We start from the raw sequence: 16952 nt of genomic DNA, 5'->3' as shown, positions 1-16952 counted from the left end.
ATTCTGATGATCCTTAACTCAGTGCCATTTTAAGTTTTAATTTCCTTTAAAAAGCATTTTCTCTGCAATAATAGGACCGATTGAGATCAAATTTTCACCATAGGAGGAAGTCGGTCTGTAGAATATTTTAATGGTAATTATGACGTCATAGGTCACGTGGTTCGGTCGCCATATTGTTTTTCGTGAAAACACGAAAAACCCTTTTTCTCTGTAACGGCTGAACAGATCGAGGTCAAACTTTGCAGGCAGAGTCGCATACCCATGACGAACAAAAAAGTCAACGAGCATGACGTCATGCGTCACATGGTTTCAGAGTTATGACGTTTTTAAGCATGAACCTTTAAAACCGAGCTCCTCCCTCATTTTTGATCCAATCAAGGGGAACCTTCACAGATCTGTTCTGCATGTCAGTCTACTAAAAAGTCCTTTTGGAATTTGCGATAGGGCACGTGGTTTGGCAGATATCGTTAATTAAACGAAAATATTTTTTTTAAATGGATATCTCTTGAAACGCTTTATTGATCGACGTGAACCTTCATACTATAGTAGAAGTCATGAAGTGTAACAAGTGTGCAAAATTTCAAGACGATTGGATGTACGGTCTGGAAGCTAGAAGTTGTTATTGCGTGAAGAAGAAGAGGGGTCAAATGTGCGGATTTAATTATTTATCACATGTAGACTGAAAGCATCGTTGGACACGACCTGTCGCGGTCATTTTAACCTCAAATAAAATTCTAATTTAAGATTTGTCATTAGCTGAGGTATATTAACAAACGAATAAAACAGATTTGGTCAAATTCTGACTTTTTTTAACTCGATCGCATTTGACAGAGTTGTGACAAGCTGAGGAAGAAGAAACCTCGCATTGGCTTCTCCAATGTGCCATAAAAAAAATGGATATCTCTTGAATCGCTAGTACCTCAGACCGTGAGTTGGTAATAATCTATCTATAATTCCACTAATCTCTGTGTGTATGTTTGTTTGTTTGTTTGTATGTTTGTATGTTTGTATGTCTGTGACCGCTGTTTCTCGACAACCACGGGTCCGATATACTTGCAACTTGCCAGGTATATTGCTGGGGACCCGAGGATGTGCCTTTTCAAGGTTTGAAATTAATCGGACAAGTAGTTACCGAGCTATGGCGATTTAGCCGTTCGCCGTTCGCTTTGGCGTTGCGAATGGACCAAACCATTTCATGTAAATAGAGGGGGGGGGGGGGGGGGTTCTGTGGTCGTTGCGAATGGACCAAACCATTTCATGTAAATAGAGGGGGGGGATTGTCACCGTACTCGCAAGCCGTTCGCCGTTCGCTTTGGCGTTGCGAATGGACCAAACCATTTCATGGACCAAACCATTTCATGTAAATAGAGGGGGGGGGGGATTGTCACCGTACTCGCACCCACGTACCCACGTACGGGCATTGCACCCACGTACAGGCATGCCCTAGTTTATATAATTCGCACAGTGCAATACGTGCAGGCCGCTCCACGGAGCGACCTTGCGGGCTTATCAACGAGGCGAGGCGTGACACACGTGTCTCAGCATACCTCAGATCAAGTTTGAAAACCAGCATCAACCGTGCATAAATTTGCATATTCGATCATTTTTGACAAAGTTATGGCACTTTGAACTTTGGTAGGGGACATGTATTGCAGCGCAATACTCAGCATGCTTGTTTTTCAAGATATTCATCTCACAAGGTTCAGACATACATGGCGGTGGCCATCTTGGATTTTGACGTGGCGACCCAATTTTCAATAGCGTTCTTCCTTATGCCTAGATACACCCACACACCAGATTAGAAGTTGGTACTTCGCTTATTTTTCAAGATATTCAGCTCACAAGGTGCAGACAAACATGGCATCAGACATACATGGTGGTGGCCATCTTGGATTTTGACGTGGGTTGCACCACACACCAAATTTGAATGCGGTCCTTCGCTTAAGCACGCACGCACGCCCACACGCACGGACGGACGGACGGGAAAACAATAGTCCCCCTTTCGCTCCGCGGTGCGACGGGGGACAAAAATCGAATACCTGACTATGTCGATACATCAGCATTATCCTAGTTATATGGCAAAACAATTATTCAGGTGAAGTGACAAAGTGGATCGAAAGGATGGTTTCTCATCCCCCATTTTCAGTGACAAGTGACGATGTGAAAGTGAAATACGGTATTGTTAAAGGTAACGACTATGGCAATGAAAAAATTATCCATCTTAGATTTAAGTCAAATCTTGTGGTATTTTCTTTTCTTAATACAAGACGCTTGGTCGAGTGGATAAAGTGTCCTTGTGTTATTCTCATGGGTGTGAGTTTGACTCACACGGCTACTCAGAAAAAAATTCCGCACCCTGCAATCAAGTGACAACCTGTCCAGGATCGGTTCTTCACCATGGAAAATGTTCATGACTTGTCGTGAATACCACAACACTGTGATGCGTATGGGCCACTACAATCATATATCCAAGATGGCCTCCAAAGCTAGCCACCAACTGGACATCCTTTGTTGTGCCCTCTTTCCATGGCCAATCTAAACTTTTGATAACCTACAAGGCCTTAATTTGCAGTTTGATGGAATATTGCTCTCCCCTTCGGGCTGGCACCACTAAGCCTCACACCTTGTCCTTCTTGATGCCGTGGAAAGCAAGGCCCTCAAAATCATTGGGATCTCCCACAAAGAAGGAGTGTTTAGACCTGTTACTCCCACATTGCAGACAGGCTAGTGGCCTCTCTGTATTATATTGCCTCCTTTTTGGTCTTAAGCCCTCTGCCCTCTCTCGGCTCTGTCCCTCCAATGTTTGTGTAGGGTGCACATGGTCTGTCAGTAATCCTGTTGTTAAAACTACCAACATCCAGACTCACTGCTCACCTCTACTCATTTTTGTTCCTCTTTTCTCTCACCTGTGGAACCCCATTCTGTACAATCCCATTCTTCTCTCCAGGGCTTCACAATAGTTGTTCCCCACTACCTCAGGTCATCCCTGATCTAGAACTTACTCATGGCCTCTTCTACCCCAAACGACCCCATTCCCAAGCACTCCCCTTTTCCAGGTTATTGTAATCCCCCCTCCCTCTACTCTTTTCGTTCATTAGTTGTCGGTTGGTTTGTACCTTTTCTGCTTTATCACCACTTTCTCCTTCCTCTTCTTCTTCTTCTTGCTGTTTCATTCAGCTCGTGCACAGCCTGTTCACCCAAATGTGTCCTTCCCCCTCTCCCTTGATCTCACTGTCACTTGTACACTGCTGTTGGTGTTTCCCCTTCCCAATTTGTTCCCTTCCATTCTGATCTCTTCCACAAACCTCGATCATTTACAGTACACACAAAAAAATAATTAACAAGCACCTGCAGGAATGAAATTTTATCATTATAAAACTACATTCAATGTTATGAGGGCAACGCCAACAACTCTCACCACAAGTGAGTTGGTGGCTGAGAGGCCTTCCACCACATATCTAGCCTTGTCCCACCTACTCCATCAGAATTTTATATTTGGCTCTTTTTACCCCAACCAAGTCACAATCGTTAGCAAATCATACCTTGTTAACCTTCCCAAATCAAAGATAACAAGAAAGAGCAATCAGAGATTGCAGACCCTCGCCAGGACGTGTTTTAGTGTTTTTTAAGTCTTTTGTGTTAAAACAAATATGGCCGCTGAACCACATTACCGATGACGTCATCATTATTATTTTTTTTCTCCAGCAATTTATCCACAGATGACGCTCAAGAAATTTCATTCTGATCGGATGAAAATTTGTACTTGTCGAATTATGGTCATAATGGAGGCACCTATGACATCATCATCATTACCATGTTATTCCCCATGCAGCGTTCTTTACAATGAGCCATGTCTCAATTTTGTCTATGCAGCGCTTTCGGAGATATAGGGGTGCAAAGTTTTTAAGTTTTTCCAAGATGGCGCCCATACCGTGACCGATGACGTCATAATTAACATTAAAAAAATTATACCAGAGGAGGTGCACCTATAGTAAAAATTTCCTGTTAATCGGACCAACGGTTGCAGAGAAAACCATATTTATTCTGTGCGGACAAACAAACAGACAAACTGACTTATTGGCAGGGCTCTTACTGGTAAATGAATAACCTCCATTTTTCCAGAGGCGTAGCAATGCAATACCCTCTCCTCTGGCAAGGGTAACTACTCATTTGCATTGTTTTATCCACCTCTTCTCTCAAATCTGCAATCACCTCCCTGAGCTGGTCCATTAATTTTCTTTCCTTCACTCTTGGCTAAAGACTTGGCTAAAGATGGTGGAAGAAGAAATGCGGGCAAGGGGGTTAACAAGGGGAGATGCAGAAAATAGGGCAAAATGGAGAAGATTGTCATGGGGACCGCAAGGCTAACCCCCGCTCTTGCAGGGAAAATGGCCTTAAAAAGCCTGTTGTTGTTGTTGTCTTCACTCTATCAAAATGGCCAGGTATCGCCATCTCTTAACATTCCCTATAGCTATTCATAACCTTTTATATTCCCTCTGATTGTCCTCTCCATCCACCTATAGTTCTGCACTCTTTTCCAGGTCTACCCTATTTGTTAGCCCTTTCTGCCAACAGACAAAGTTCGACAGTAAAGTTCCAGGATTAAAGTAATGGAAAATTTTATTGTAAACGTATCAATTATGTTTCATGGTCGCCTTCAAAGTAATCTCCCCGGGAGTCTATACGCACTTGCCAACATCGCTGCCATGCTTCAAAGCAGCCTTGGAAGTCGTCGTCTGAAAGGCCATTTAGCGCATTATTCATGGCTCTCTGGATCTCTTCTATTGATGCAAAATGAGTTCCTTTCATTGGAGTTTTGGACGCGGTCGGATCGAACCAACATTTTCACCCTTTCGACATTTTCGTCTGTTTTGGCAATCGATGGGTGTCCCGACCACACATCATGCACGTCTATTCTCCCTTCCGCAAACATCTTGGCCCACTCAAACACACCTGATGTTGACATTGCATCTTCCCCATACACCAGCTTCAACTTGTTGAAAATGTCCGTGCCACTTTCATTTAGTTTCACCAAAAACTTGATGACGATTCTCTGATCCATATATTTGTCGTTCATCTTCAGAACACGATTGGAACACTTACAATTTTAACAAAATTCCAGTACGGCTACAAAACACAACCAACCAATCGATACAATGGCTAACACAGCACTGAAAGGAAGATTACTATGCACGTAAAATTACAAAACCAAGCCAATGCTACCACCTGTCGAGAGAAAAAAAAAAATCAGTCCTGGAACTTTGTCCAACCTCGTACAAGTCATTTGCGTATCGATTCCTCTCTGCTACCTTGCCCTGTCCATACATGTCCTGACTAATTATGCATGTAGTTTCTTCCTTATTCTCTTGCCTATCTCTTCCCTATACTCCATCATTGATGTGTGAACCTCAAGAGCTGAATGAAGGCTTCTATCATTCAGCTCTTCCATGAAAAAAGGCCACTAGGATAGATTGATGAGCATGGTTTTTGAAACACAGAGAAAGCATTGTTTCTGTGATGCCACATTTCTAAGAAATAAGAACTTTATAATAAAAAAAAGTTAAATCTCGAGGCCATTGGCACACTTGTTTCTTTTTCTTAAATTTAACAAACCTTGTGCTGACATTGTTCAGCAAGTAGTTCTGCTCTGTCATTTCACAGGATGAATCAGATGCTGGGAGAATGACATGGAGAACACGATAAGGATGTAGGCCCAACAAAGAGAGGAGCAATTCATGCAAACAATAAAAGAATTCCACAGTTTGAACAAATCTAAACAAAGCATAAGATTGTAACAAACGTCATGGTGAATACTGTAAACGTGGAAGTTTCTGCGCTACATCAATTTTCACGCTACAACTGACAAGCGCATATTTAACTGCGCGTGAATATATTTGCCTTTTTTAGATATATTACAGTTTCAGATCGCAAAAATAAATAATCGTGCCGTACACCTACAGTTGTCAATCGTGCCATAGTGAGTAGCAAGCAACGTGCTTGACCAGCACTTGTAGCATAGGTCTACGTGGTTTGCAACTAGTTCTGTACTTCACTGTCCACAATTCAACGTAAAATATGCTCCGTTATTGGAATTGGATTTCAAAAATGGATGAACTTCAATATTTCCCTGAACCTGCAAGCTTGGTTAAAGCAGGACTTGATTCACCGCCGACTTGATTCACCTTGAATCGATTCACCTTCGTGCCACTAACGAGGAAATATTGAAAGCTGGTACGGACAAAAGTCCGTATGATCTTGTGGAGGCAACGATTCCAAGGCCGGAGAATAAAAATATCCATTGCTACAGGAGACCATTAATTTACTAATCTCTGCATTCAATTAACTATTGATTTTATGTGCTTTACTGCTCCTTTCCATCGCATTTTGCAATCCAAATTTCATTGGTTCTGTACCAGGCTGAATAGTTTATGTTATATATTCCACTGATAGGCCAAATCTGCATCCGGACCTTAACCAAAATCTAATGGGATTGATCTCGTCACCTACCTAACTCATCCTCCAAGTTTCATCCGAATCAGTCTACAACTTTTTGCGATATTGTGCTCTACAGTCGTGACCAAAAATATTGGCACCCTTGCACTTTTTTCAAATAATGCACCATTTCTTACAGAAAATTGTTGAAATTAAAAATTATTTTGGTATCCACATATGTATTTCTTTGGTTTGCACTGGAACAAAACAAAAAACCTGAAAAAAATTACTAAATCTTAGCTTGCTCCACACAGAAATCCTAAAACGGCCAGGACAATATTATTGGGTCCTTTTAGAAGTTGTTAGAAATAATTAGATTTCAAGCAGGTGATTTACCTTTACTTTGGAATTGAACTCAAGTGTGGTGAGTGGCAGGTGCCTGCAATATAAAAAAAATAGCACCGCAAAGCGGGCGTAACCCCTCAGCCCATGCATGAATGAATGAATGAATGAATGATCGTTTTAAGGCCATTTTCCCCGCTAGAGCGGGGGTTAGCCTTGCGGGCCCCATGACAATCATGGTTCCCTGTTTGAGGCAATGTTTTTATGGCCGGATGCCCTTCCTGACGCCAGCCCTTGGTCACGCTCTTACGATGCGCAGGGATACGGTGTACCTATTCTAAACCGGGGTACACACCGGGATCATTCATCCCAGCAAGCTGGTACTCAATTTGCCGACCTCGGAAGGATGACAGGCTGAGTCAACCCCCTAGCGTTAATTCAGCGATCGACCGGGATTCGAACCCAGGATCCTACGATCCCAAGCCGGCACCCTAACCGCTAAGCCAACACCAGCCAACACCAACAGCCAACACCACCCTAACCTCAGCCCATACATGGTGCAAACCAATTTCAAGATGGCTGCCGTGGCGGCCATATTGAAAATTGCAGCACGCCCATTTTCGAAAGGAACCTTCCTCTACTCAACCCTAACACACACTGCAAAAATGGATTTAATCGGACAAGCCGTTCTGCTCGAAATTGACGGAAACCAATTTCAAGATGGTTACCGTGGTGGCCATATTGAAAATCGCAGCGCGCCCATTTTCGAAAGGAACCTTTCTCTACCAAACCCCAAAACGCACTGCAAAAATGGATTTAATCGGACAAGCCATTCTGCTCGAAATTGACGGAATCCAAAAGTTGACGGACACCCGGATGGGTGCCGTGGCGGCCATATTGAAAATCGCAGCGTGCCCATTTTCGAAAGGAATCTTCCTCTACTCAACCCCAACACACATTGCAAAAATGGATTTAATCGGACAAGCCGTTCTACTCGAAATTGACGGAAACCAATTTCAAGATGGCTACCGTCGTGGCCATATTGAAAATCGCAGCGCGCCCATTTTCGAAAGGAACCTTTCTCTACGCAACACCAACACACACTGCAAAAATGGATTTAATCGGACAAGCCGTTCTGCTCGAAATTGACAGAAACCAAAAGTTGACGAACACCCGGATGGGTGCCTTGGCAGCCATATTGAAAATCGCAGCGCGCCCATTTTCGAAAGGAACCTTCCTCTACTCAACCCCAACACACAGCAAAAATGAATTTAATCGGACAAGCCGTTCTCCTTGAAATTGACAGAAACCAAAAGTTGATGAATGCCTGGACGACAATACCCCTGAGCCCAATTTGGGCTGAGGGGTGATCACTCATTCAACCAGTTTGAACAGAGAAAAGGAGTCATTCTGCTGTTTTGTGTCACAGTGTGTACCGCAATGAACATGGAGAAAAGAAAGAAAACCAGAGGATTTGTCTGAGGAGGTCAGACACAAGATTGTAGCCAAGCATGGACAGTCTCAAGGCTACAAGTCCATCTCCAGAGACCTTGATGTTCCTGTGTCCACCATACACAATATTATCAGGAAGTTTGAGGCCCTTTGGCACTGTAGCCAACCTCCCTGGACGTGGCCGCAAGAGAAAACTTGATCGATGATTGCAGAGAAGGATTGTTCGAGTGGTGGAGAAAGCACCTCGATCAACTGCCAAACAGATTCAAGCTGACCTTCAGACACAAGGTACGACAGTTTCAACTCGCACCATCCGTCGCCAACTCAATGAAAGGGGGTTCTATGGTAGGAGACCCAGGAGGACCCCACTGCTGAGAGAGGGACATAAGAAAGCCTGACTGGAGTTTGCGAAAACACACCTGAACAAGCCAAAACCCTTCTGGGAGAAGGTCCTGTGGACAGATGAGACCAAATTAGAGCTTTTGGTAAAGCACATCATCTCTATGTTTACAGAAAACAAAATGAAGCCTTCAAAGAAAATAACACCTTCCCTACAGTCAAACATGGAGGAGGTTCAGTGGTGTTATGTGGTTGCTGTGCTGCCTCTGGCACTTGGTCCCTTGAATGTGTGCATGGCATCATGAAATCAGGAGATTACCAAGGCATTTTGGAGAGCAATGTTCAACCCACTATCAGAAAGCTGGGTCTCTGTCAAAGGTCATGGGTATTGCAGCAGGACAATGATCCCAAACACACTTCAAAAAGCACCCAGGAATGGTTCAAGACAAAACGCTGGACTGTTCTGAAGTGTCCAGCAATGAGTCCAGATCCAAATCCCATTGAACACCTGTGGGGAGATCTGAAAACAGCAGTTGGGAGAAGGCACCATTAAAATCTGGGAGAACTGGAGCAGTTTGCACAAAAAGAGTGGGCCAAACTGCCAGTAGCGAGGTGTAGGAAGCTCCTTCATGGCTATCAGAAGTGCTTGACTGCAGTTATTTTGTCCAAAGACTGTGCAACCAAATATTAAGTCTTTGTCAATGCCATTTGGGTGTCAATAATTTTGTCAATGCCATTTGGATGTCAATAATTTTGTCAATGCCATTTATATTTCCTGATTTAAAAAGATATATTAAGTTCTGAATCCAAAACAAAGGTTCTGTAATATTAACAGTGAAATAAAGAATTGCGGAGACCAAACACTTTTGTCAATTTCATCTTGTTTTCGAGAAAATTGTGATTTATTTGATAAAAGTGCAAGGGTGCCAATATTTTTGGCCACGACTGTATATCGTTTTTAGCCCCATCTCTCAATGGTGAATAATTACTCAGAAATTAAAACATTATTGTATCTGGATCCGGATCTTCACCAAAACAAGAGGCAGGAGATATGAAAAGAGGAGGGCCAAGAGCTGTTCAGGCTGGAGTTCCCCAAGACAGTGTTCTGGGCCCCGTGCTTTTTCTGGTCTTCATCAATGATCTCTCTGACTCTCTCGAAAATCCTCTCTATCTCTTTGCTGATGACTCCACTCTCTGCCGCTCCATTCCTCTTCCCTCAGATCGGCAGTCTGCTGCCTCCTCACTCTCTGAAGACCTGGACAAAATCACAGACTGGTCAAACAAGTGGAACATGTCTTTCAATCCTGACAAATCTCACACTCTTACTATGTCTCTCCGAAAAGATCGACTGGACAACCCTCCCATCTACTTTCTCAACAATCCTCTCCAAGAAGTTCTGTCGCTCAAGATTTTGGGTCTCACTATCTGCCATGATCTTTCTTGGGAAAACCACATTTCCAAGCTGGCCTCCAAAGCCAGTCGCCGACTGGGCATCCTCCGTCGTGCGAAGTCCTTCCTCGGCACACCTGAGCTCCTCACCACATACAAGGCTTTCATCCGCAGCTCAATGGAATACTGTTCTCCCCTATGGGCCGGTGCTCCTGCCTCACACCTAGCTCGGCTTCACGCTGTTGAAACCAAAGCTTTCAGAATTATTGGAATCTCCCGCGATGAAGCTATCTCTGAGGGCCTTTCACTCACTCACCGCAGGCAGGTAGGTGGTCTTTCTGTCTTCTACCGACTCCTCTCCGGCCTTGCACCCCCAGCTCTCTCTGTGCTCTGTCCCCCAAATATTCCTACAGGTCGCACAAGATCTGCCAGCAACCCTCTGATGGTTAAACTGCCGAAATCTCGGCTCTCTGCTCACCTTCACTCTTTCATTCCTCTTTTCTCCCGCCTCTGGAACAAACTCCCTCACTCCCTTCAATCCCACTCCTCCCTCCAGGTCTTTAAAACAGCTGTTCACCACCATCTCTTATCTTCCCCCATCCAAAACCTTGATATTTTCTACCCCCGCTAATTCACCCCAGATCCACCTTGTTTGAAATTCCAACTTCTTTCCTGGAAGTCCTGGCAGTGTCCATATGTTTTATACCTCTCCCACCGCCCCGTTCCCACGCCCCCCCCCCCCCCAAAGCCCTCGCCCTCTCTCAGATCTCTCCATGTCTCTCGGTCCCTGCTCTCAAATGTTGTGTTTGTGTCCTTCCCCCTCTCTCCCCATCTTCTCTACCGCTCCCGATGTTATATGTTTTATGTGTCGGTTTGTCTTTCTGTGTGATTAATGTTCGCTCTTTCACGAGCCTCGATCTTGTACACAAAAAAAAAAAAAAAAAAAAAAAAAAAAAACTGAATCAATTCGTCCTTGTCAGGCACCCAACCCGTCCAGCAATTTTCGTCAAATTCCATTCAACTTTTGGAGATATCCTGCTCACAGACAAGCAGACAGACAGACAGACAGATAGAGTCAGTCAGTCAGACACGGGTGAAAACATAACCACCTTTGGTGACAGAGGTAATAAAGTGTGTTTTGATGCCTGTTGATCTTCAGTTTTGATAACACTGCAAGTTATTTTCTCCTTATGTAAGTGTTCGCTGGGGTTTTTGCGACGGAGCACCATTGTTAACATCGCTGAGATCGTCACATGTCTTATGCCCGCTCCCCGAAATAAAAAACGCGTGAACATGTTTTCATGTCTCTCATCGCAAAAATTTCCACTTTTACAGGAACCCCATTGTTTTGTTTCAAAGAAAACAGGAATGAGAAAAAGAGGTACAATTATTCACCTACTTCAAATGTTGATGAAGAAATATGGGGTGTGGGTGAGTTGAGCAAAAGAGGCAGGAGATATGAAAAGAGGAGGGCCAAAGAGATAGAGGAGTGACAGAAGATGAAGTAAGATGAGAGCCTTAAGAATATGTACCGTCTAAGTGAATCATCACAGGCACATTCCTACAAATCCGCTTTTGCTGATGGGCTGCAATTCTGACCCCACTGCATGGAGAGCTGGAACTCGTGCTCTGAAACGCCCACGATGATGGATGGCCAGGTTGGGAAGAGGAAGAAATAAGCAGACATTACAAGCAGTAGATAATGATAAAAACCACCGTTTAGAGGCCATTTTTCCCCGCAAAGCAGGGGTTGGCCTTTTTGGGGACCGTGGTAGTTGTTGTTTTTTGGTCCCCTTTTTGAAGCAATGTTTTACAGCCGGATGCCCTTCCTGACGCCAACCCTTTTTGCCGCCTTCAACGACAAACAGGGAATTACCAGTGAACTGGTACTCAATTTGCCGACCTCGGAAGGATGACAGGCTGAGTCAACCCCCCTGGCATTAATTCGGCGATCGACCGAGATTCGAACCCAGGATCCTAGGATCCTAGGATCCTAAGCCGGCACCCTAGCCGCTAGCCCAACACCAGGGATACCAGTAGATAATGATACAACACCAGTAGATAATGATAAATGCCCTAAAAAAGAAACATAACCTGAATGGGTAGTAGTCTGTCGTGGGGGTTGTCAAACATTTGTCAAACATTTTCAGAGCCAAAAGCATGACTTCTCTTCCAATGGCATTAGAGAACGTACCCACCACAAGAAAGAATGTGCAAGACTAGCTGGAAATATGGAAAGGGATTAACATCTTAGCAGAATTTCACCTGCACAAGACCATTCCTTCATCGTCACATCCATCCCCAACTTGTCCACCCCTTTCCCCAACTTGTCCACCCCATGCATCATCCCCTACCCCTCATTCCTCCCCACATCCCTTATTTGTCCAAGCCTTCCTCTATTTTATTCTTCAGCCCTGCTGTTGGTGTTCCCCCAACACCCTCTCTTTCTACTGTTCCTTTTGTTCTGTTGCTTCCTGATCCGTTCGGTGTTCTAACTCCAGCACGAGCCTTGACTTTGCATAAAGAAAAAATATATAATTAAAAACCCTTTTACAATACTATACACCTTGTTGGAGAATTTTACACCCACTTGCAACTTCCGCTTTCCTGGTTCTTGTCTCATGCTGTTGTTTCTGGGTCTTGGCCGTAGTTTCCATTTTCCGACTTCTTCTTGGGGAGTTTCTGGAGGGTTTCTCACTGGTGTATCTGATGGTGGATACGTGTCAATGGAAAGAGAGGAGGTAGAGGGGCAGAAGGCAAACAAAGGCATCGTAATCGGGCTTTGCGTGTTTAATATGGCCAATGGTGTTCAAAGACCGATAGAGTGAGTGAAATGAGTTCACATACAAGGTACTCCCGTGTCCTTCTGGAATGCCGTGATTAATTGCTGGACACCATTGACGAGTTCATGAAATATCCCATCCTGCTGCAAACTCCTTTCACACAATGCACGGCGGAGCACCAGTGTTAGTGTCAAATGGAAAAACAATAATAATAATAATAATTACAAACGACAAGATTGTGAGGAAACCTAGTTCTGCATGATCTTACCTGCGTGACACATCCTTCTTGCAGAGTGGACACTGGGCCACACTGTTATGTCCCAAGAGCTGAAGCATGCATTGTCTGCAAAAGTAACAGTCTTCATTACTCCCCATGACAAAAAAAAGACTAATAATCTACATATAATGGAGCAAGTGTCCCCTCTATACCCATTGGTTATAGCTGTTCTGACGTCACCCATGATTGTAACCTGGAAAATTCATACGTCCACCATTTTGGAAGCCGAAGCTTATGATCAATCGTAAGCCAAAAAAAAAAGACATTTTTGGAAGTGTCATGTTCACAATCAAGCCCTCCCTAAAAGTTTTCCGTTCAGTGTAAGAGAACTGAAGCGACTGTTAAAAGGATCACGTCATCAAATGTCGAAAGGTTGGAGCCGATAGGCGGCATTGGTTCAGGCCTATAATGTCAGCCTATGGACCAGTGCAATTGTCAGTATCCAAGCTATTTAACCACGATTGTCAAATCCGAGTTCTTTTACGTAACCCGGGTTATTTTTTATATTTCTTTCGGGAGTGATTGAAGCGGTCTGTTGCCTATACACTACCCAAATAAAGGGATGTGCCAGAAGAACGTGATGCATGCTTGGACAAGATCGGCAGTTAATAATAACGACTTACATCATTACACAAAAAATGGTGCAATAATAGATCTCTTAACAAAAATAGATCCTTCCCCCTCCAACCCCCCTTCCAACGCCTCCCCCCCCCCCAAGCCCTCACCCTCCCACAGATCTCCCAATGTCCCTGCTCTCAAATGTTGTGTTTGTGCTTCCCCTTCTCTCCCCATCTTGTCTACCGCTACCCTTATTATATGTTTTGTGGAGAGGAGGAAGCCTCTCCTCAGTGAAAGACACATGAAAGCCTGCTTGGAGTTTGCAAAAAAGCACCGAAAGGACTCTCAGACTGTGAGAAACAAGATTCTGTGGTCTGATGAAGCCAAGATTGAACTGTTTGGCTTCAGTCTGGCCACTCTGCCATAAAGCCCAGATCGGTGGAGTGTTGCAGTGATGGTTGTCCTTCTGGAAGTTTCTCCCATCTCCACACATGATCTCTGGAGCTCAGCCAGAGTGACCATCGGGTTCTTGGTCACCTCTAATACCAAGGCTCTTCTCCCCCGATTGCTCAGTTTGGCCGGGCGGCCAGCTCTAGGAAGAGTCCTGGTTGTTCCAAACTTCTTCCATTTAAGAATTATGGAGGCCACTGTGCTCTTGGGAACCTTCAATGCAGCAGAGATTTTTTGGTAGGCTTCCCCAGATCTGTGCCTCGACACAATCCTGTCTCTGAGCTCGGCAGGCAGTTCCTTCGACCTCATGGCTTGGTTTTTGCTCTGATATGCATTGTCAGCTGTGAGACCTTATATAGACAGGTGTGTGCCTTTCCAAATCATGTCCAATCAATTGCATTTACCACAGGTGGACTCCAATAAAGGTGTAGAAACATCTCAAAGATGATCAAGAGAAATGGGAGGCACCTGATCTAAATTTCAAGTGTCACAGCAAAGGGTCTGAATACTTATGCAAATGTGATATTTCAGTTTTTTCTTTTAAAAAAATTTGCAAAACTTTCTGAAATCCTGTTTTCTCTTTGTCATTATGGGGTATTGAGTGTAGATTGATGAGGGGGAAAATGAATTTAAACGATTTCAGCTTAAGGCTGCAACATAACAAAATGTGGAAAAAGTGAAGGGGTCTGAATACTTTCGGAATGCACTGTACATCAGATAGGCAGGCACTAATATATTCTCTTTCTACAGACATTGATAGAATCACGAACTGGTTCAACACTTAGAATATATATTTCAACCCTGACAAATCTCATACTCTCACTCAGTCTTCCCCATGGACCGTTTGGCGAACCCTCCCATCTACTTCCTCAACAATCCTCTTGAATAAGTTCGTCACTCAAACTTTTTGGAGCTCACCAGCTATGGTCTCTCTTAGGAAAACCACATTTACAAGTTGGCCTTCAAAGCCAACCGCAAACTGGACTACTTTGTGGTAAGTCTTTCCTTGACAAGTCAAAACTTCTAACAACATACAGGCCTTCATCTGCAGGTTGATGGAGTACCACTCGCCCTTTGGGCTGGCTCCCCTGCTTCACACCTTGCACATCTTGATACCATGGAGACCAACGCCCTCAAAATCATCGGAATGCCCCAAGATGAAGCTGAATCCTAGGGAGTTTCTCCCACACCGCAAAGAGGTCGGTAGCCTCTCCATATTCTTCCAGCTCCTCTGGTCTTCCCATGCTGTCCCCACCATATTCCTCCTGGGCGCACGTGGGTGCTCAGCCAGTAACTCACTTCTGCTGATGCCTCCAAAATCCACATTCACTACTCACTTGCATTCAACTCTTCCTCTTCTGTCGCACCCCTGGAAACAACTCCCTAAATCTGTTAAATCTCATTCACCTTCCAAGGCTTCAAGATGTCTGTTGACCACCTCCTCAGATCACACCTGTTGTGTCCCCCCCCCCCCCCCCCCCCCCTCACCTCCACATCATATTCTTGTTATTTTCTATGCACAGCAGTTAATGCATGGAATGGTCTCTCCAAAAAGGTAGTGACAGTGCAGGTGGTGGATCGGTTTAAATGTGAATTAGATGGGTACTTGGAAACATTGGAGAGGGAGGGGTATGGGGATATTGGTAGGACTCATAGGTAGCTTGTGTGTGGATGGATACTGAGTTTGGTGCAGCGCAAGAATTATGGGCCAAATGGCTTCCTCCTGCACCAAAGTTCCTTGTGTGTCTGTGTATTAGTGTGTGTGTGTGAGTGCAAGTGTGTGTGAGTGCAAATGTGTGTAAATGAAAATGTGAGTGCAAGTGTGTTTCAGTGTGAGTGCATGAGTGCATGAGTGCAAGTGTGTTTCAGTGTGAGTGCATGAGTGCAAGTGTGTTTCAGTGTGAGTGCATGAGTGCATGAGTGCAAGTGTGTTTCAGTGTGAGTGCATGAGTGCAAGTGTGTTTCAGTGTGAGTGCATGAGTGTGAGAGTGAGAGTGAGAGTGAGAGTGAGAGAGTGAGTGTGTGTGTGTGTGTGTGTGTGTGTGTGTGTGTGTGTGTGTGTGTGTGTGTGTGTGTGTGTGCATTTGTGAGCGAGTCCATGTGTAAGTGAGTCCATGTATGAGAGCGAGAGTGTGAGAGTGGGAGTGTGAGTGTGAGAATGTGAGTGTGTGTGAGTGCGAGTGTGTGTGTGAGTGCAAGTGTGTGTGTGAGAGTACGAGTGTGTGAGTGCGGGTGTGTGTGAGTGTGGGTGTGTGTGAGTGAGTGTGTGAGTGAGTGCGAGTGTGAGCGAGTGCGATTGTGTGTGAGTGCGAGTGCGAGTGCGTGTGCGAGTGAGTGCGTGTGTGAGTGCGAGTGTGAGTGTGTGTGAGTGCGAGTGTGTGTGTGAGTGCAAGTGTGTGTGTGAGAGTACGAGTGTGTGAGTGCAAGTGTGAGTGTGTGAGTGCGAGTGTGTGTGAGTGCAAGTGTGTGTGAGTGCGAGTGTGTGTGAGTGTGAGTGTGTGTGAGTGTGAGTGTGGGCGTGTGTGAGTGTGGGTGTGTGTGTGTGTGTGTGTGTGTGTGTGAGTGCGTGTGAGTGCGAGTGTGTGTGAGTGCGGGTGTGTGTGAGTGAGTGTGTGAGTGAGTGCGAGTGTGAGCGAGTGCGATTGTGTGTGAGTGCGAGTGTGTGTGAGTGCGAGTGTGTGTGTGTGAGTGCGAGTGCGAGTGTGAGTGTGTGTGAGTGCGAGTGCGAGTGCGAGTGTGTGTGAGTGCGAGTGTGTGTGAGTGCGAGTGTGTGTGTGTGAGTGCAAGTGTGTGTGTGAGAGTACGAGTGTGTGAGTGCAAGTGTGAGTGAGTGCAAGTGTGAGTGTGTGAGTGCGAGTGTGTGTGAGTGTGTGTGAGTGTGTGTGAGTGCGAGTGTGTGTGAGTGCGAGTGTGTGTGAGTGTGAGTGTGA

At 44.8% G+C, this 16952-nt stretch overlaps 2 protein-coding genes across 2 annotated transcripts in view; one reads left to right on the top strand and one right to left on the bottom strand.

The window, feature by feature from the left end:
* The window catches only part of LOC144888467 (uncharacterized), a 790732-nt gene that overhangs the window by 418947 nt on the left and 354833 nt on the right, over positions 1-16952 (top strand). The window lies entirely within an intron of this gene.
* Positions 1-16952, bottom strand: part of BRCA1 (BRCA1 DNA repair associated) — a 55538-nt gene that overhangs the window by 35181 nt on the left and 3405 nt on the right. Inside the window, exons 3-7 of the mRNA XM_068131954.2 lie at positions 13006-13080; positions 12802-12890; positions 12545-12660; positions 11487-11583; positions 5614-5674 (exon numbers count right to left, since the gene is read on the bottom strand). Coding sequence (XP_067988055.2) covers positions 5614-5674; positions 11487-11583; positions 12545-12660; positions 12802-12890; positions 13006-13080 — 438 coding nt within the window. The remainder of the gene's footprint in view (positions 1-5613; positions 5675-11486; positions 11584-12544; positions 12661-12801; positions 12891-13005; positions 13081-16952) is intronic.

The sequence above is a fragment of the Myxine glutinosa genome, chromosome 12 (genome assembly GCF_964187855.1).
Source record: "Myxine glutinosa chromosome 12, kmMyxGlut1.1, whole genome shotgun sequence".
Classification (NCBI taxonomy): Eukaryota; Metazoa; Chordata; class Myxini; order Myxiniformes; family Myxinidae; genus Myxine; species Myxine glutinosa.
The sequence above is the reverse complement of the archived record's forward strand: the minus strand, read 5'-3'. Positions and strand labels throughout refer to the sequence as shown.